General features: G+C 46.2%; 1 protein-coding gene across 4 annotated transcripts in view; it reads left to right on the plus strand.

Annotated features, from left to right (window-relative positions):
- The window catches only part of RAPGEF4 (Rap guanine nucleotide exchange factor 4), a 230,160-nt gene that overhangs the window by 64,088 nt on the left and 146,043 nt on the right, over window positions 1-20,029 (plus strand). Inside the window, exon 1 of one of the 4 annotated variants that reach the window (XM_014570176.4) lies at window positions 15,053-15,455. The exons of the other annotated variants lie outside the window; for them this stretch is intronic. Coding sequence (XP_014425662.2) covers window positions 15,450-15,455 — 6 coding nt within the window. The 5' untranslated portion in view covers window positions 15,053-15,449. Of the gene's footprint in view, window positions 1-15,052; window positions 15,456-20,029 lie in introns of those variants that run through there. 4 annotated transcript variants of the gene reach the window in all.

The raw sequence follows: 20,029 nt of genomic DNA on the forward strand, positions 1-20,029 counted from the left end.
AAAAGTGCCCTTTTCCGGAGGCTCTTATTCCTCTTATTCCTTATTCTTATTACTTTGAAGTAGGAATAAGAGCCTCCGGAAAAGGGCACTTTTTCCGGAGGATCGGGGCCAGTCTAGACGCTCTTTTCCGGCTTTTTTAAAAGCCGGAAAAAAGCGGCGGACATTTTTATTTAAATGCCGCGGGGGATATTTAAATCCCCCGCGGATTTCCCTACGACGACTAGTGAAATTTACATGCCCCTTCCGGAAAAGGGGCCAGTGTAGACGTAGCCCTAGTGTTTGTTCATGTCTATTCCATGTTAGGTGCATGTGCTCGCCACATGCACTGGTGCTGAAAGCTTTCCCCTCAGTAGCATCCATGGGGGGCAGGCTCTGGTACTCTCTGCAGTGGCAGCTGTGTGGCATGTTGAGGGATATACTCCTTCTGCCTCCTCCCCACTTCCAGTTCCTTCTTGCTGCCAGTGACCTTTCTGGAACATCTATTGCTTTGGCCAACATTGTTTTGTTCTCCATTCTTGCAAACTACAAAATCTGTAATATAGTTATATAGTTACTCTTAGTAGTAGTAGTTCTTAAAGTCTCCTGCAGAGCTTGAGGCTTTGGAGGAGAGGACCCCCACAGGTCCAGGAGGACCTAGGGAGTCAAGCTGCTGGATCACCAATGGACATTGATATCCCATGACACCAATGACATCCTCATCATTGCCAGATGAGGCTATTGTGCCCCCTCATTCAGTTCCTCAGGATAACATCAAGGTGGATCCTGAACTATAGAAGAGGTTTGCATTTAATCTGCGGCTTCAGGCTAAGGAATTTGAGAAGCCTTTAAGACTCCCTGTTTGATGTCCATTGTTTCTCTACTCCTGCTAAGGTGGCCTTACCCCTTCATGAAGGAGTAATCTAATATTGCTGAGCCCTGTGGAAGACTTCCTCCTCCATGCCCCCATCTCCAAACAGGCCTAACACAAGGACTTTGTGCCCAGTAAGGGACTTGAATATTTATGTTCTCATCTGGCCCCCAGCTTAGTCAAAGCTGTTAACCACAGGAAAAGGCAAGGACAACCTGGGGCTATCTGAAGAATAAATATTCAAGGAGGCTGGATCTCTTTGGTTGTAACATTTATTCATCTTGTAGTCTTCAGTTAAAAGGGCCAAGCCTCCGACACTCCTTGGCAGCTATGACTTTAACATGTGGCAAGGCATGAGGATTTGCTTCCCAAGGGGTGCAGGAAGGAATTCTGTGTGATTCTCAAGATGGTCATGATCACACCCAGGGTGGCCCTCCAGGTGGTATCATATGCGACGGACTCTGCTCTCACAATGGCCTCCACCATCTTTATGCAGTAAGTGTCCTTACCAATGTTCCCTCTCATCTTTTCCATCCAGGCACAGATTTTTTTTTTCTATCCATGTGTAGTAGGCATTTTTTCATGTGCACCCAGGCATGTGGGAATGTGCAGCACCAATAGAAACAAAAAACCCAGTTGTGGATGCTCTGCCAATCAGCTGGGCAGCATTTGACTCTCCTGAGAGGCTGCACAGATATTCAGATTACAGAGAACACTGGTCCTGATTGCTTCTGGCTGAGCAGTTGATATAGGAACAGCCATTAGATAGTCAGGCCTCATTTGCAGAACAAACAAACAGCAAGCTGCATGGTTTAAACTGGATTACCATGCCACGGCCAGGGGTTGCCTGCGTCTGTGGTGCCATATGGTAGCATACACATACATGGTCTTCTGTGCTGCTCTCTGGATATAGCCCTTGCAGCAATGGCTGGTTACGGTTTATTCCAGTCTAGGGATCACCTAGAAAAGCGTATCATTTCCTGACGATATTTATCTTGCTGCAGTGGTGGACTGATTAGAGAGAGAGGAGTCCTAGAGGGAGTTCCATTCCACAACCTCCATTGAGTTGGTATTGGACGCTTCAATTTTCCAAACCGAAGGGTGTATGGTCACCAGAGAAGATGTTACATATAAACGTCAAAGAACTCAGAGCAGTCTGCCTGTCAGGGAAGGTGATGAGAGTCTTGATGGACAATACAGCCTCAATATTTACATCAACAGACAAGGGGGGAGCATGCTTGTTAGCTCTCTGCCAAGAGGCACTCCATCTCTGGACTTCGGCATTAGCCACAAAATCCACCTGGCACAAAAAACAAGCTAGCTGATCCCCTCCACAGGGCCTTCTCTCACCATGAGTTGTTGCTCCACCCAGAAGCAGCCTGCATGATCTTTCCAAGTTCGGGGACCTCCGCCTGGACCTGTTAGCCACCAGGCAAAACAGAAAATGTCACTGATTTGGTTCTTGGCAAATGTAGTCTGGGCAAGGAATTGTCTGAGTGTGGCACCTTTCCCATACATTCTTTATAGACTACTTACTTTATCTGAGTAACCAGGGCCTGGCACACTCTTCCATTACAGTGCATCTCGAGGATATCTCTGCTTTTCACTCACTGATCCAGGACCAGATGATGTTTTCTGATGACATGATGGTCATATTCTTGAGAGGCTTCAAGAGATTTTTCCCTCCGGTACGGAGCCCTGTCCCAAAGTAAGATCTTAACTTGGTTCTCTCTAGGCTCATAGGCCCACTGTTTGAGCTGCTAGGCTCTTGCTTTCTTTCCCATTTGTCATGGAAAGTCACTTTTTAGGTTGGAGTGACATTGGCTAGATGAGTTTCTGAGATTAAAGCCTTGCCCTTAGAACTGCTGTACGTTGTTGTCTACGGACAAAGTTCAGCTGCAACCCCACCCGGCCTTCCCACTAAACATAGTATCTACCTTCCACATGTACTAAGATATCTATCGGTGGTGTGTCCCAAACTGCACAGGCACCAGTGAAGAAAGGGGTCTTTACACACTGGATATGTGAAGGGCCTTGGCTTTTTACCTAAAACGTACCAAACCTTTCTGTAAATTAACTCAGCTCTTCATCACTACAGCAGGCAGAATGAAGGCCTTCACAGAGGATTTCCAGCTGGGTCACCTCTTGCATATGGTCCTGTTATGAACTGGTGAGGAGGGGGGGAGGGTCCCACCACTGCCAATCCTCAGAGTCCATTTGACTAGAGCAGAAGTGTCCACAGCGGCCTTCCTGGTGCACATCCCTATTCGTGAATGATATATGTAGAGCTGCAACGGTTGTCCTCTGTTCATACATTCACAGCACATTATACCATCACTCAGCAGGCCAGGGACAATTCTGGGCTTGGCAGAGCTGTGTTGCAATCACACGTCCATGAACTCCTGTCTGCTTCTATTGATATTGCTTGTAAGTCACCTAATACGGAATGGACATGAGCAAGCACTCAAAGAAGAAAAGACAGCTGTCTTTTTCAGTAAGTGGACGTGTTGCTTCCAGATGTGTTGCTCATATCCATTCCATGATCTGCCCTCCTTCCTCACTGTGGGAGTTTCATGGCAAAAAGGAGGGTGGGAAGAGCTGGGGGTGCCTTTTATCAGCAGCACGTGCGGGTCATTACAGAGGTTGCTAGAACTGGTCCCCAATAGGTGTGAGTGAGGGAAAATCTTCGGCACTAGTGCATGTGGTGAGCATGTGCACCTCATATGGAATGGACCTGAGCAATGCGTTTTGAAAAACACCAGTCATAGAAAAAGGTAACTGTCTTTTCCTCCAGGTCTGGATAATATTTGTTCATGTATCCTAAACTCACTTCAGTTTGTCATGTCTTTGTTTTATATGGTGTCTAGAAATTAACACTGCATTCCAGATGTGATCATAATAGAGCCTCAAAGAGTGTGATTGTTACTGTCCTACTTTCTGACATGATGACTCTTTGTATGCAGCCCAGAACTTCATTGGCCTATTTTCAGCCACATCTCCAACACATGTCTAATTTGCTGTCTACTGTCACCCCTGGCGGGCTCACCATGATAGTATTTGCCCTTTACATTTAGAAAGCTTACAGTTTGGTAACTGTGTAGTGTTGGATAGTAAAGGTAGAAATATAAATAGTGACTGATGCTCTTTACTTCTTTGTCAACATTACTGCTTCCCAGGTTTCTCCTTCCCACTGAGTATCTTTCAGATTGTGTTTCTCCGGAAAAATGTATTTTTCTACATTGAACCTCAGTTTGTTACTTTCTCTCAAGGTTTTTGATCTCTCTCTATACCTTTGTATTATTTTCCTATCCTGATAAGTGTTCACAACTCCCCCCAGTTTAATATAATCTGTATTTCATTAATTAGCATGCTGTTTACTCTAGCCTAATGAATTATTAATGAAAATACTAGGGATGTGAAAGTGTAACCATGTACATGGCTAACCAATGGGCATGCACTCATCTGTCAACATGCACCGTTACACACAGGCCTTTCTCCCCCCTGCACTGCCGCCAGTGTATCAGAGAGAGAGTAGCACAGGGGAGCAGGCGGGAGCTGGTGCACCCTGGCTCCCTAGGCATATCGGCTCCCATAGAGCCACCTGCCCCTTTCCTCCCCCCCCTGCGCTGATGCCTCTGATACAGCTGCTGAAATTTTCAGTAGTCACGTTTACTTGAATAAACGCATTTTATCTTCTCTTAAACTATTAAATAGAACAGGTGCTAAAAACAATTCATGTGGTACTCCATTACACAATGTTTTCCCCCTGCAAATATATATATGTCGATATGTTTAATCACTTTCTGATTTTATACATTTAGCCAATTTGTAATCCACATGACAGTACTTCTTTCCAAGTCCTTTCTAGTTAATTTTTCAGAGGAGATTTCATGCCATTTAATATCAAATATCTTATTGAAATGCAAATATATCTATTGCATTCCCTTAATCCACCAATTTGGTGATGGATTTTTTTTTTAAAAGAATCTCCCCTTCACTCACAAATTTCTCTGGGCAGATTTATTTAACCGGTTTTTCAATTAATTAATATCAAGGCAATGTAGTTGAAAAATCTTAATCTAAAGGCAAATAGTATCTATAAATACACACTCATTAGACACTGTAAAGACTTTCTTGTTTGTTTTCATATGAAGTGTAAGGTGCCTACACATCTTGAGTTAAATGCAGTCTGGAGGGAGCTGATGTCATTCTCATGGAAGTCTTTTGTTCAAATCTTTTAGTGCCATTATTGGTGGTGGGGCTGTAAGTTGTTAGAAAATGGGTGCAAGAAGGGGATTTTCACTGAGTTGGCGTTTGGAAGGTGTGCAAAACTAGTATACTTTCATGTATAGAATTGGGGGAAGGTATTGGAAAAGCTATTGACAGAAGTGCATAATAAAAGCAGCTCCGCTGGTATCTTTCCTCCAACACTTTCTTTACCCTATCCATGCATTACCTTAATCTGTCCCAGAGCCAAATTCATAGACCCCTGCATAGATGCAACATTTGTATCCACATCTGCAAAAATGAGTTGTGGATATCTGCATTGATATCTACAGATGAAGTTACCTGCAGATATAAAGTGGATATCCCCAGGTTTACAGGTTTCTAGATACAAAATTTGTATTCCCATCGACATCCATATCTGCTAAAATGAACTGCAGATATCCAAATCTGTGGATGTGGATACCCGTGGATATAAAGTGGATATCTTTCAGGGCTCTGCAAATTCAACTCTGGCATAAGCTGATACAAGTTACACCTGTTTCTCAACCACCTAGGAATTTGGTTCCTTGGCAATAGTTATTATGTATAAACTTTTAAATAAGTAAACCAAATTAAATTTACTAACAGATCTTCTGTTGCACTGAATGCCACTGATTAATTGTGGGCTGCATTACAGGTTACAGATGTACATCCTGGCAGTTGAATGTTCTTTTGTTCCCATGTTCCAGAGCAGGGTAAAGAGGAAGGAATATTCGATTTCTTCTACACCCCATCTTCATTTAGCAAGACCTTAAGTGCATCTTCAAATTTTTATTTTTTTGTTTCATTACCCAGTTTTGTTTTATTGAAAATTTGTCTTGGCTTTTGCAAATAAAAAGCAGTTAAACGTCAGGAATAGAAGCAGCAATAGAATGTTGTAGCCTGTAACATTGGAGAAGCTGTGATTTTGAATGGATACACATAACTGAAGTTTATTTTCAAAAACATAAATTTGCTAAAATAACCCTAGACTCTTTGCCCCTTCTTTGTTTGATTCCTGTAAATATTCAAGTGGAAGTTTATTAAATGAGATTGTTCACCGAAACAGTCAATGTTAAACTCATAAATGGGAACATGCTCCCCGGATGCCCTATTATAAATGTTCCACCCATCCATCTCTCTGTTACTAGAGTAGCTGAAACAAACAAGTCCATTCTCTGGGTCCTAGCCTGAAGGTCTCCCTAGTGCTAGCTGTTCAACTTCCTCCCAATTGTCTTGCTTCCTTAAAAGCAACAAAAATAAGCCAAAGAAGCAAGGAAACTGCTTCATTTTTTTCTAACAGTATGACAGGAATGCCAGAATGGAGGGGCTTGCTCTCACTGAAACTGTGAGAGTAGGGGAGAACTGGAATCATAGAGCTTTAGCGGCCCTTAATCTTTATTATATAGCACTATTCCATGAGGGGGGTAGAGACAGGTCCTTGTTACAGTCTCCCTTATTAGCCTTCTGCAGTGCATCTGCCTGGGAAAGATACTGAAGTCCAGACCTCATAGATCATAAGACTAGAGTGAAAGTTTAGGTTCCAGAATCTTTCAGTGCTTTAGCATCTCTGTTTGTGGGATGCATTTTCCCTCTGGCAGACTGAGAATCTCCCCTCTCTCTCACCCAGCATTAAATTTCTTAGGGTATGTCTACACTAGCCCCCAGTTCGAACTAGGGAGGCTAATGTAGGCATTCGAAGTTGCAAATGAAGCACGGGATTTAAATATCCCGGGCTTTATTTGCATCTTCCCGTCGGAGCGCCATTTTTAAATCCCCCTAGTCTGAACTAACTCTCTGTGGCTACACGCGGCAGTCAAACGTTAACTCGAACTAAGTCCTTAGTTCGAGTTAACTGTTATACCTTGTGACAGGGAGGGATAGCTCAGTGATTTGAGCATTGGTCCCCCCCTAAACCCAGGGTTAAGAGTTCAATCCTTGAGGAGGCCATTTGGGGCAAAATCTGTCAGGGATGGTACTTGGTTCTGCTGTAAAGGCAGGGGACTGGACTCGATGACCTTTCAAAGTCCCTTCCAGTTCTTGGAGATAGGCAATCTCCATTCATTTAAGAGTGTCCCATTAAAGATAAAGTGGCCTTTAGTGACTGACTTTCAAAGCTTAACATCTTGAAGACCACTTTTCACAGAGTAATGTATCCATCAGAGTGGTTTCTGATGGGCCATGCTCACGTTCCATGGAGGAAGGCAATTTCATTTGACGGGGTGGGGGATTTAAAAGCTGAACTTGTATCCATTGGTTATTAAATATAAATATAATGATGGATCAGGTTCAGTTTGTCACAGATGTTTTAAGGGAAAATTTAGGGGAAAACACATATTGTTATGTGATATGTTGTGCTGCATCCTGACAAGTTGCAATGGTCATATCGTGTTTTTTCCTCTCTTTTAACCTTCAGCACGGATTTACGCAACCTAATATGACATGAAAGGTCAAAAAAAATGTTTTCCAAAACTGCTATTGAAAAAGCCTTGAAAAAGCAGAGGTTTAGCTTAGTTCATATATCTAATGTGTTCACAAATATTTTTAAGGCTAAATATTAGCTGCCCCAAAGGGTAAAGCCAATTGTGATAGCAGAATGAAATTAGCTAATATTGCCTCTTGTTTTAGTAGTTCTCTGTATTTCACTGCTTTGGCATAAAGTGGGGTATGTGATCCATGAAACAACATACTAGCTTTCTTGTTATGGTTACAATTCTTCCTTAGCTCCTACAGAGACATCTTTGTGACCCATAATATTTGCAGCTGCTACTCTCTCTTGATTTTGGGAGTTAACATTTCAAGGCTAATCTCATCTTTCATTTACAAAAATGTTCTTGTCAGTTTCCTTGCAAAGAAAGTCTGGAAAATGGACTTGAAATGTTGTTACTAATTGATTCCCTTTAAGCATCACTGATTATTCAGAGTCTTCCTATAATGACTTAGGCCTGGTTTATTCAAAAAGGTTTTGCTGGCATAATTGTGTTGGTAGGATTGTGGAAAAAAACACACATCAAATCTGACACAGCTATGCTGGCAAAAGCCCTAGTGTAAATATTGTTATTCATGAAAAAAAAAGTCCTTTTACCATTTTGTTCAGGAACTTGAATAAATTATACCCACAAAAGCACTCTGCACTAACAGGATTTGCTTGGTTTAGCCATTCTGGCAATTCCTTCTACTGTAGGTGAGGCCCGAGGCTCCCTTTTGGAATCAGTGAAACTCATGGTCATAATCCCTTGATTTTCTAGGGGGACCTCATACTAATTCATGGCTGTTTGGAAGAGTGGCTTAGGCTGCCATCGGGTAGATGTAGACTCCTTGTAAACTCCCTCAGACCTCTCAGGGTATGTCTACACTACAAAGTTAATTCGAACTAACAGATGTTAGTTTGAATTAACTTTGATAGGCGCTACACTAGCGATCTGCTAGTTCGAACTTAATTCGAACTAGCGGAGCGCTTAATTCAAAGTAGGTAAACCTCATTCCACGAGGACTAACACCTAATTCGAATTAAGTAGTTCGAATTAAGGGCTGTGTAGCCACTTAATTCGAACTAGTGGGAGGCTAGCCCTCCCCAGCTTTCCCTGGTGGCCACTCTGGGCACCACCAGGGAAACTCTTCTGCCCCCCTTCTGGCCCTGGAGCCCTTAAAGGGGCACGGGCTGGCTACGGTGCCTGTGCCAGGTGCAAGTCTGCCAGCACCCAGCCAGCAGACCCTGCACCTGGCACGGCTTGAGCCAGCCACCCGCTGCCACCCAGCCCTCCGCCTCTTCCCGGGACTAGGCTGGCGGCTCCCGGGAGCCTGCCTGGGTCCGCAAGAGGTGGGTGCCATACCTGCTGGCCACGCAATCTATGCCGGGCCTGAGCACCCCGATGCCACAACTTCAGTCGGCGCAACCGGCACCGGGCCTGGACACCCCGGTGCCGCAGCTGCAGCCGGCGCAAACGGCACCAGGCCTGGGCACCCCGGAGCGCAGCTCCAGGTGGTGCAAAGGGCACCGGGCCTGAGCACCCCGGCGCCACAGCTGTACATGGCGCACCCGGCACCAAGCCTGGGCACCCCGGTTCCACTACTCCAGGCATCGCAACCGGAACCAAGCCTGAGCACCTCGGTGCCGCAGTTATTGGCGACGCAGCCAACACCGGGCTTAGGCACCCCGGTGCCGCAAATGGCACACACAGCACCGAGCCTGAGCACCTTGGTACCACAAATGACGACGCAAACGGCACCGGGCTTGGGTACCCCGGTGCCGCAGGCGCCATCGGAGTTCGCCGCACCGGGTCTGGGTCTTCCGGCACCGCAGACGGCACGTCCTCACTGTGCATATGCGGGCAAACCGGAATCGATGGCCAAGTTTGCACCACACTCCTCGTCGGCTCCCCCTTGGCCGGAACCCAATTACTCTTTGGACTCGGACGCGGTGTCGGTGCGATCGGGGTCGTCGGGAGCTTCTTCGACACACAGATCCAGATCCAGGCACCGAAGGGACCACAACCAGCAGATGTGGCCCCCTCATCCGCAGTGGCCTTTTTGGACTCCCTGGGCCTCTCATCAGTGGCAGGGACAACCACCACCGTCTATGGGGTCAGAGGCTTCAGGGCACCGTTCCCGTCCCTCTGCGTCCCTGTCTCGGGTGCCCCCCTCCCCTCTTCGAGTGCTGCAACAAGATCCTGCGGCACCACAACCACCGGTGCCAGAGACAGGCCCTCCGGAAGCTCAGGCCGCCCAACTGGCCCCGCAACTGGCCATGACGGCCCCCCTGTTGGTCCAGGAGTCGTCGTCGTCCTCCCCCGATGAGGCACTGGCAGACCCAGCGCCCGGGCTACCATCAATGGATGCCAGAACACATCAGGACCTCCTGCGGCGCATGCCTTCCAACCTGGCTGTTCCGGTTGAGCCCATAATTGAGGATACCGACCCAATGGTAGACATCCTCACTGAGGACACCCCTGCACGGTTCGCTCTACCGCTCAACAAAACGGTTTCAAAAATTACTAATGCCCTGTGGCAAACGCCAGCAACTCTGACTCTTACCCAAAAGGGGGTGGAAAGGCATTATTTCGTCCCGCAGTTGGGTCACGAATTTCTGTACTCCCAACCCATCCCGGGATCAATTTCGACATGGCGTTCAAGAGTCCCGTACCAGTCTGCCACCCTGGGCCCCCGTTCGGGGCCCGGCTTTCCCGTTTTGCCCAGGCATGGGCCCGAATAACATCAGATGCATGGGTCCTGAACATTGTACATTCGGGTTATTCTATCCCGTTCCTGGGCCCACTGCCTTCAAAACCCCCTACCCTGTCCCTAATAAGGGACACCCATCACGAACACATCCTGTTTCAGGAAGTGGGGGCACTCTTCGAAAAAGGAGCAATAGAAAGGGTTCCCCTGCATCTGCGGGGCAAGGGGTTTTACTCCCGTTATTTTGTTGTCCCAAAACCAAAGGGGGAGTCCATCCTATCCTGGACCTTGGGTTCTTAAACAAGGCGGTGGTAAAACACAAGTTCAGAATGGTGACTTTAGCCTCGGTCATCCCAGTGCTACAACTGGGAGACTGGTACGTGACTCTCGATTTAAAGGACGCCTATTTTCATGTGGCTATCAGGCCCGGTCACAGGAGTTTCCTCCGGTTTATGGTGGGCCGTTACCATTTTCAGTTTACGGTACTCCCCTTTGGGTTATGTACTGTGTCAAGGGTATTCACAAAATGTATGGCTGTGGTTGCCACTTTTCTGCGCAATCGAGGGGTACACGTGTTCCCGTATCTCGACGATTTGTTAATCCGAGGTTGCTCGTACGAGCAGGTAGAAGCTCACGTATCACTCATAAGAGCTCTCTTCTTAAGGTTAGGGCTCTTGATAAATGTCAAGAAGTCATCCCTGATCCCCTCCCAGAGCATAGAATTTGTGGGAGCCCTCCTCAATGCGAACGTGGCAAGCGCGTTTCTGCCCCACAGCAGGTGACTCTCCATAGTGGAGCTGATCTCGGAACTAATCCGGTCCCCCATCACGACTCCTCGAGTCTGTTCCAGGCTCCTGGACCATATAGCGGCATGCACTTACACAGTGCGACATGCCAGGATGAGGATGAGACCTCTGCAGGCGTGGTTGGCGAAGGCCTTCTGCCAGTCCAAGGGTCTCCATAGTATCAGTGCCCCCGGACATTCTGGACTCCCTACTCTGGTGGACCCAGGAATCCGTGGTGTGCAGCGGGGTTCCCTTCAACGCCCCTCCCCCCTCCCTGACTCTGGTCACTGATGCGTCCGACCTAGGATGGGGTGCACACCTCGGGTGCCACAGAACTCAGGGCCTCTGGTCCCCTTCCAAACGGTCCCTGCACATCAACGTCCGGGAACTGCAGGCGGTGAGGAGGGCCTGCGAAGCATTCCTGCCGAGGCTCTCCCACCGCTCCATCCTGGTACGTATGGACAACACTGCAGCGGTTTTCTATCTCAGCAAACAGGGTGGGGCACGTTCGCCACCCCTGTGCAAGGAGGCCCTGCATCTATGGCATCTGTGTGTCATGCACGATATCACGCCTCAGGCGGAGTACCTCCCCGGGTGCAAGAACCTACTTGCAGACACACTGAGCAGATTCTTTGGAGCCCACGAGTGGTCGCTCAAGGACTCTGTCCTCAGCCAGGTTTTCCGCAGGTGGGGCTATCCCCACCTAGACCTGTTTGCCTCGGCATGCAATGCGAAATGCAGGAACTACTGTTCCCTGCTGGGGCTGGGGGAATATTCCCTGGGGGATGCCCTGACAACCGTATGGCCAAAGGGCATTCTCTATGCCTTTCCCCCATTCCCACTAGTTTCCAGGGTTTTGACCAGAGCGAGAACTTTCAGGTCCTCGATAATCCTCATAGCCCCCAGGTGGCCCAGACAGTTCTGGTTCCCCATCCTGGTGGACGTGCTGACCCAAGACCCCATAGCACTCCCTCCAGTTCGGGATCTGCTAACCTAGCCTTGGGACGGAGGAATAATGGTTCACCCGGATCTCCGGTCTCTCCACCTGACGGCCTGGTTTATCCGTGGTTGAACCAACCAGAAAGGGAATGTTCCCGACAGGTACAGATGGTGCTCCTTAGCAGTAGGAAGCCCTCTACTAGACGGTCGTACGCTGCCAAGTGGCGGCGCTTCTCGTCTTGGGCGTCCCGGAGAGGAGTACAACCGTCCTCTGCCCCTATTCCAGCTATCCTCGACTATCTCTTTCAGCTCCGTTCTTTGGGCCTGTCCTTTTCTTCTATTAAAGTCCATGTGGCATCTCTCTCCGCCTTCCATGTCGGTACGGCAGGATCCTCTCTTTTTTCTAACCAGGTGGTTAAAAGGTTTCTTACAGGTTTGGAGAAACTATACCCCTCGGTGAGGGCTCCATACCTTGAATGGAACCTCAATCTAGTTCCCCTCCTTTCGAGCCTTTGGCTACCTGCTCACTGAAGCACCTTTCATTGAAGGTTGCTTTCATAGTAGCCATTACGTCTGCTAGAAGGGTATCAGAGTTAAGGGCGCTGACTATAGAGCCTCCCTACCTTGTTTTTTCACGTGATAATGTGAGGCTACGGCCTCATCCAACCTTCCTCCCGAAGGTGGTTTCCCCCTTTCACCTATCCCAGGAGATTTATTTACCGGTGTTCTTCCCTAAACCTCATGCATCCCCTAAGGAGCGTGTTCTACACTCCCTGGATGCCAAGCGAGCGCTGGCTTTTTATATTGACCGAACCAAGCCCTTCCGTAAATCCCAACAGTTGTTTGTTGCATTTGGGGGTAAGGGAAAAGGTTCACCTATTTCTACGCAGAGGTTATCAAGATGGGTGGTACAATGTATAGCAGAGTGTTATCAACTGGCTGGTAAAACCCCACCCAGGGTGAAGGCACACGCTACCAGGGCGCAGGCATCCTCGGTAGCCTTTGGTGCCCAAGTACCGATCACAGAAATTTGCAGGGCAGCCACCTGGTCTTCCCTCCACACATTTGCAACACATTATGAGCTACCTCAACAGGCAAGGGTGGGCTCTGCAGTCCTCCAATCTGTGATGTAAATATGTAAATTTATAGATCTGGTTGCCTTGTTCTGGGTTGGTGACTTGTCACCGTTTATTTGTTCAAATAAATCTGTTTATGGTTCATCTTCCTTTATGACTCTGGTGCTATGACTGTTCCGACCCCTCCTCCTTGAGGGTTAGCTTGGTAATCACCTACTTCGAATGGACATGAGCAACCACTCGAAGAAGAAAAGAACGGTTACTTACCTGTAACTTTTGTTCTTCGAGATGTGTTGCTCATGTCCATTCGATTCCCACCCTACCTCCCCTTCGTCAGAATATCCGGCAAGAAGGAACTGAGGTGGGGCAGCGCCGGCAGGGGTACTTATGCCCTGGCATGGCGGCGCCACTCCAGGGGGCGCCCCGCCGGCGCTATGGGTACCGCTAGGGAAAACGCTCCGGAAGACGTGGTGCACGCGGCACGCACACCTACTTCGAATGGACATGAGCAACACATCTCGAAGAACAACAGTTACAGATAAGTGACTGTTCTTTTCCCTCTGGGGGGGTGCTGTTGTCTGAAATGCTGACTGTTCCCTCTGGGGGACGCTGTTGCCTGAAATACTGGGTGTTCCCTCTGGGGGGTGCTGTTGTCTGAAATGCTGACTGTTCCCTCTGGGTGGCCCGTGCTGCATGGGGAGTGTGGGGCCCAAACGGCCGCTTGCACTGCTTGCTCCCCTGCGGCGGCCCGGCTGACCGGTGCATAAATCAGCCGAGTGCCACAGTGGAAGGCGAAAGGGGGCGGGGTAGTGACATGCGGCGTGACAGCGGCTCCAGGCCCCACTCCCTAGCCGTGAACGTCACTGCCCCTCCCCCCTTCACCTCCTGCCGTGGCACTCTGCTGACTTCTGCGCTGCTCAGCCAGGCTGCCACGTGGGAGCAAGCGGCGCAAGCGACCGTTTGGGCTCCACGCCCCCCCATGCAGCACGGGGAGTGCAGAGCCCAAATGGCCATTTGGGCTCTATGGTCCCCCGAGTGAGAGGCAGGAGGGGGAGGAGAAGTGAAAGAGAGAGACAGAGAGAGAGAGGCAGGAGGCGGAGGAGAGCTGAGGGGGGGGGGGAGGCAGTAGGAGGAAGAGGAGGAGAGACCGGAGGCTCAGGAGAGAAGACTGACGTGGAGGAGAGACCTGAAAATCCCGTCTTATGACGGGCTAATTGGCTAGTTTAATAATATTCAAGAACCACATTTGCATTTTTAGGGCAGAGACAAATACTAACCTTTTTCTGAACTCGGGCAGAAGCCAGGTAGGAAGAGCAATGATATGAGCAAACCTTTCAGGATGTTCAAAATTTCCATGAATATATGTTCTCAGACATTTACTTTTTTTCCTAAATATTTTTAAAAGTCTTTATGAAAATTTAAACTTGTGTGTCTTATGGGGCCTTGAACTGAAAACTTTATGAATTAAAAATGGCATTTTCTTGATAAAATACTACATGGTTACTGGAAAGTCAAAACTGGCTATTCAATCTGTTCTTACAACACTGTATGCCAAAGAATTCTGATTTCATCAGTTCCACAGCGTAAAATATTCCTAATCTAAGGGACAACTTGAGATAAAATGAGGGGCCAAATGTTTGTAAAAATATCATTTTAGAAACAAAAGAGGACCAAGATACAGAGAGTTTATCATAAGTACATAAATTGGAATATAGTGAAATCTTTCTTATTCACATGAGTTCAGACCTCCTCAGCATCCTTGGTATTTTAAAAATACTTGTTTTTCTTAATTAATTTAGGGTTGGCCATCTCCTTTGGATAAACTAGATTTCATGGTATATGTACATATTGCGTAACAAATAGTGAAACTCAGGTTTCTGGCAGAAATATCTATGTACTACAGCTGTCTGTTGTCTGGGGCCATCTGTACAAGAATAACCCATTAAAAGACCTTTGGACTACAGCAGTCTTGTTGGACACACCCTTCTGTGTGTCTTACTACCATTCTCAGCAAGGATATTGGAAAGGAGGTTCAATAGATTAAACAGTGGTATTCTTGTTGTGACTAACTGCCTAGCAATTGTTTCAAAGGGGAAAAAAAATCCGTGATACATTTACTGGCTCTTTAATTTGGATTGCCAATGATAACACAGAACCAACTGCTAAAGAAAGGTAGGATGCAGAAGCAGAAACATTTCTGCTAATCTGCTGCTGAAAGACAAGATAAATCAGCACAGCTCTCATACATCACTAAGGGAGAAGCTGATTGCAAGTTGACCATGTGCCTGAATAGTCACATCAGAGAGAAGAACAGAGCATGGATAAAAAATCTAAAATGTACCCTTAGGGCTACTTGCTGTGCTGGACTTATGATAACCCATGATTGTAAGTTTAATATTTCTAAATTTTGTCTGTGTGTGCAGTAATTACAGGTTTAAGTCTCTGCTTTACAAGTCTGTGTTTCCAGTTTTCACAAATTTAGGGGAAAAGTCCTGGAGTAAAGTATTGTTCTAACTAGATAATAGTTTGATGTTGTGCATGTCTGTAAATGATATGTTATTTAGTGTTGCTGTCTATTTCAATATACAGCTCACTTGGAGGTTAGACATTTTTCGGTAGCAGCTCAATCTTTTAATATATTTTAAGAATTTTTAGGGCTTCCTCATTTTCATGATTGCAATCTTATATTTTAAAATGATTCAAAAGGCAAGCAGAATGCCTCAAATATAGTCTACTTTTACTGTCAGAGTGTTTGTATTGTTTTATTTTTGCTATTAGGAAAATAATCATTAAGGGAGTTTTCTAAGGGCCTTTTTGTATTCCAGAATTAAGTATGGATGGTAATTTGCCTGCAGTTCTTACATTTCATGCAATTGTTTAATTTAACATCACTTGAGCATCTGCAAAGAGAGAAGACAGAGATGACATGGAAACTGAATAAGCATTGATTGCTAGGCTGAAAATTACATTTTAAAAAGTTTTTGCAGCAGATCTGATTTCAGTTTATTTTTCACCAAATTGGATTATCATATTTAATTGTTGAGGATGAGCATAGCAAACAAATGTGTGAAACTATCCTGGATACCCCATATTTCCTGCTGTACCATATTATAGAGCTGTTGTTGATTGTTGCTCCAAAGAAAACCCTGATGCTAGATTTCAGAGCAGCTTACTTAAATAATGCATAGGCAAGTGAAAAGCGAAGAATGAATTTTACTGTACAGATGTTGAGGTGGTGCTTTCATTTAAAGACAGAACTACGAAGTTAACAAGATACAAAAATGTAAACTCAGATTTTCCCTTACTATATCACAGGAAGATGAAGCAAAATCCACAAACGATTTTGCAGTGAATCCCTAGAGTAGAGACATTTTTTAAATGTATTTTTTTTAAAAAAAAGCTTGAATATGTATTGAAATATTCATTTACAGTGGGGTGGAGGTTTAGGAAAGCTAATTTATGGAGTGTAAAAAGCCAAACTTTGGGGGAGCTTGTTCTTTTCTAAGCTTCTAAGGAAGGATTTTTTAAAAAAATAAGTGTCTTATTCTTTTTAATATAAAATTGGGACTACTGTTTCTCTTATTTAGTTAAAAAAAAAAGAAAAAGCAAATCTTCACCCAGTACAATATAATTGATTCTGCAGACATATGTTTCCTAATCTTTGGAACTGTTGATAATGTAAGCCTGGAATTTCTAATGGTCTGAGCATCGCCAAATATAATATTAAAAAAAGGGCACTTAGAGAGAGCATACATGTATGTTTTCTAAAATTGGCTCCTCTCTGAAGCAATTGGAAATTTTGTGGATGGTTGTGAAGCTGTTGCCCTGTTCACTTTCAGCAGTTGCATTTTGGCCTTCCATTTGTGCTGTCTTGTGTTTGTTTTGGGCTAAGCATTGAGAAAAGTGAAGGTGTTGCTTTTGACATTTTCACCATATTTGTTAAAACTGGAATGGACAAGAAAGAAGTGATGTGATGGGTGACAGCAGAGTAAATGGATCAAATGTCAAATGAGATATGCATCAAGTTGGGAAACTGGATTTATAAAGTGTGTGTGTGCACGCACACTCATCAGTTGCCTTAATCCCTTTTCACTGTCATTTTGATGCTCTGATGAGTTTTAAATTAATAATTCTATAGGTAGCCCTCTATTTATTTATTCTCTGAACCATATAAATCTGTGACATAACATAAAATACATAATAATGGGTTAGACTTGGTTTTGTCAAGTAAGGGCCAGCACTAGGGTTTGTTGAAAAATTTCTGTTCTTGAAAGGAAAATTATAATGCATTATTTTTTGTGAACAGTGTCTGCTTTCTTTGGAATTTGTTGTTGAAAAATTGAACACCTGAAAACTACATAGAGGATGCAGTTTGACCAGGTAGCGAGGAGAACATGAGCATAATAGGCATATGATGGTGGTTTCTCTGAGGGGCAATATTTTGATAAGCTTTTTATTGAAAAGTTGAAAAAAAAATCTGTGGAGAAGTAAACATTATCTGACCGGCTGTAGAAAACTAGCATTTTGTCCTCAGAGGCAAACAAAAAGCCAATGCTGTTACTCAGTCCCAAGAAGGTCTGTTTGGTTTTATTGACACTGTCAGAACAGTGCCAGTTAATGCCAATAAAGATGGTACTTTAATAATGTGTATACAGTTCCTTCTTGCTGGGAATTATCTGAGAAAGACACATTTCACACAGGCCAGTTAGTATTAATTTTTAACGTGTATCAATATTACCCCATTACCAATCTCCTGACTTATTCCACTCATCCTCTGAGCTATCCCTTCCTCTAGAACAGTGGTCCCCAACCATTTGGGCTTGCCGGGCGCCAGGGGGCGTGGCCGTTCGCCCGAGCGGGGGCCCCCCCCATAGCCGCATTCCCAGGGCCGGCGCTGGCGCGCTCTCTCCCCTCTCCCCCAAGCGCCGCGCGCCCGGGGCCGGCGCTGGCGCTCTCTCCCAAGCGCCGAGCGCCCTGGGCCGGTGCTGGTGCTCTCTCCCCCCCCTTCCCCAAGCGCCGCGCGCCCGGGGCCAGCGCTGGCGCTCTCACCCCCCCTCCCCCATGTGCCGCGGGGGGTCAATCCGCGGCGCCCCCGGGGCCGGCGCTCACCGTGCGCCACGCGCCCGGGGCCGGCTCCGGCACCGCGCATGCGCCACATGCCCGGGGCCAGGCCAGCCCTGAGCACTTGGCGGGCGCAGACAAATGCCCCCGCGGGCACCATGGCGCCCGCGGGCACCGTGTTGGGGACCACGGCTCTAGAAGCTACAAAATTTAGTCAGTGATTGGCTAACAGACCAGAGATCAGCCACAGCATTGGAGTGACTAATTTGGTGGATTTGCAGTTCAGATTTCAAGTTGCCTAGAGGATCTACCGTTCTGACTATAGGTTGAACCTCTTGAGTCTGGCACTCTCTGATCTGGCAAAATCCATGGTTTGGCATGATTTTAGTTAGATGGATGGCCACTTATGGGTATGACCAAATTTTCTGGGGCCCCATGAAGTTTGTTTACAACCACCAGTTCTGGCTCTGTGTTCTGTACTAACATTTTGCTATAATTTAACCCTAAATGCCTTTTAACAGCCCAGTAAGCAGTGGAGGTGTTGGTAATGCTGCTAGACAATATTGACCATCTATGGTTCAGCAAATTCTCATGTTTGGCACTAGTCAGGACTTAAGGTTGTCTGACTAGAGAGGTTCAATCTGTATTTAAAAAAGACAATTTTTAGTTCTACGGTGATTATTCAATTTTCAAAATGGATTTGTTTTCAAAATCTGCCTGTCTGATAGTTGACTATTTTATTTTAGCAGCTGCCTTTCCTTGTGGTTTGGAATGCTGTTGAATATTAAAGTATCGTATGAAGTGCATATATACATATGCGTACGTAATTTTACACACAGGTATAGAGCGTTATTAGGCAGATTGTGACCTTTATTTGAGCTGTTTTGCACTGCTGCAGCTGTCTGAAGAAGCCCGTGCCTAGAGGAATTCCTGGGTGACATGGAATAGTGCCCTGGTTGGCTTATATGCAGAAGTTTCTGATGCTTTCCTTTTCTGGCCGTGAAGCAAAAGGCACAGGTGAAGTGCCAGCCCCTATGCTGGGCTGATCCCTGCTTTCTGGAAAAGCTTCAGGGCTGCACTTACTTTAAGGAGAAAACAGACACACTTGCTGGCCTTTGGATCGGGGAACCTGAAGGTAGCTAACCATAAAGTCGCCTTTGTTGTCCTCTTGTGTTGAGTACAGCTCAGCCAGATGTTAGGATTTGGGCGTCTATGGATATATCTACATTTGATCTGAAATATCCGATTCCCAGTTCATGTAACTTCGGCCTGAGGTAAGGGGCATCTGCAGTGCCCATGCCGCTCCCTTTCTTAAATTGAATACCTTAGAAGCATCTACAAAGGTCCAGAACATTCTAGGAAGTTAGTGAAAAATGATGGAATATGGAATATCTGAAACATGGCACTTCAGATGTTCTGTTTTCCTTTTCGTCACTAACAACCAAAACAGCTTCCCGATCCTGATGTCCTCCAAGCCTGACACCCCAGGCAGTTGCCTGGTTGCCTGCCCCTAAATCCAGCCCTGCATGTAGGTATTCTTGCACTAGCTCCATTTGAGCTGCCTCCTAAAAATAGCAATGTGTGGTGTCTGTAATGTTACAGTTGGCTGCTTAAAGCAGCACGTCGTGAGTGCAGTCTTGCCTGACCTCCTGGGTAAGTACTCAGACAGTTAGCCCCAGCTGCCACTTGGGCTACTGTATGCATGTTTCTGTATTCAGGTGCTATCTTGAAGAGAGCTGGCACCGGTATACCTTTGTAAAATGGGGGGATCTCATCTCCTAGCCCAAATGTAGAAAAACCCTATAATTTCAAGTGTTAGGCTCACTGGGCAAATACATGATGAATATAGTGTTCATTTCTCATTTGATTTACCTCATGCTGTCTATGCCAGGGTTTTT

The sequence above is a fragment of the Pelodiscus sinensis genome, chromosome 7, assembly GCF_052426305.1.
Source record: "Pelodiscus sinensis isolate ZL-2025 chromosome 7, ASM5242630v1, whole genome shotgun sequence".
NCBI classification, from domain to species: Eukaryota; Metazoa; Chordata; order Testudines; family Trionychidae; genus Pelodiscus; species Pelodiscus sinensis.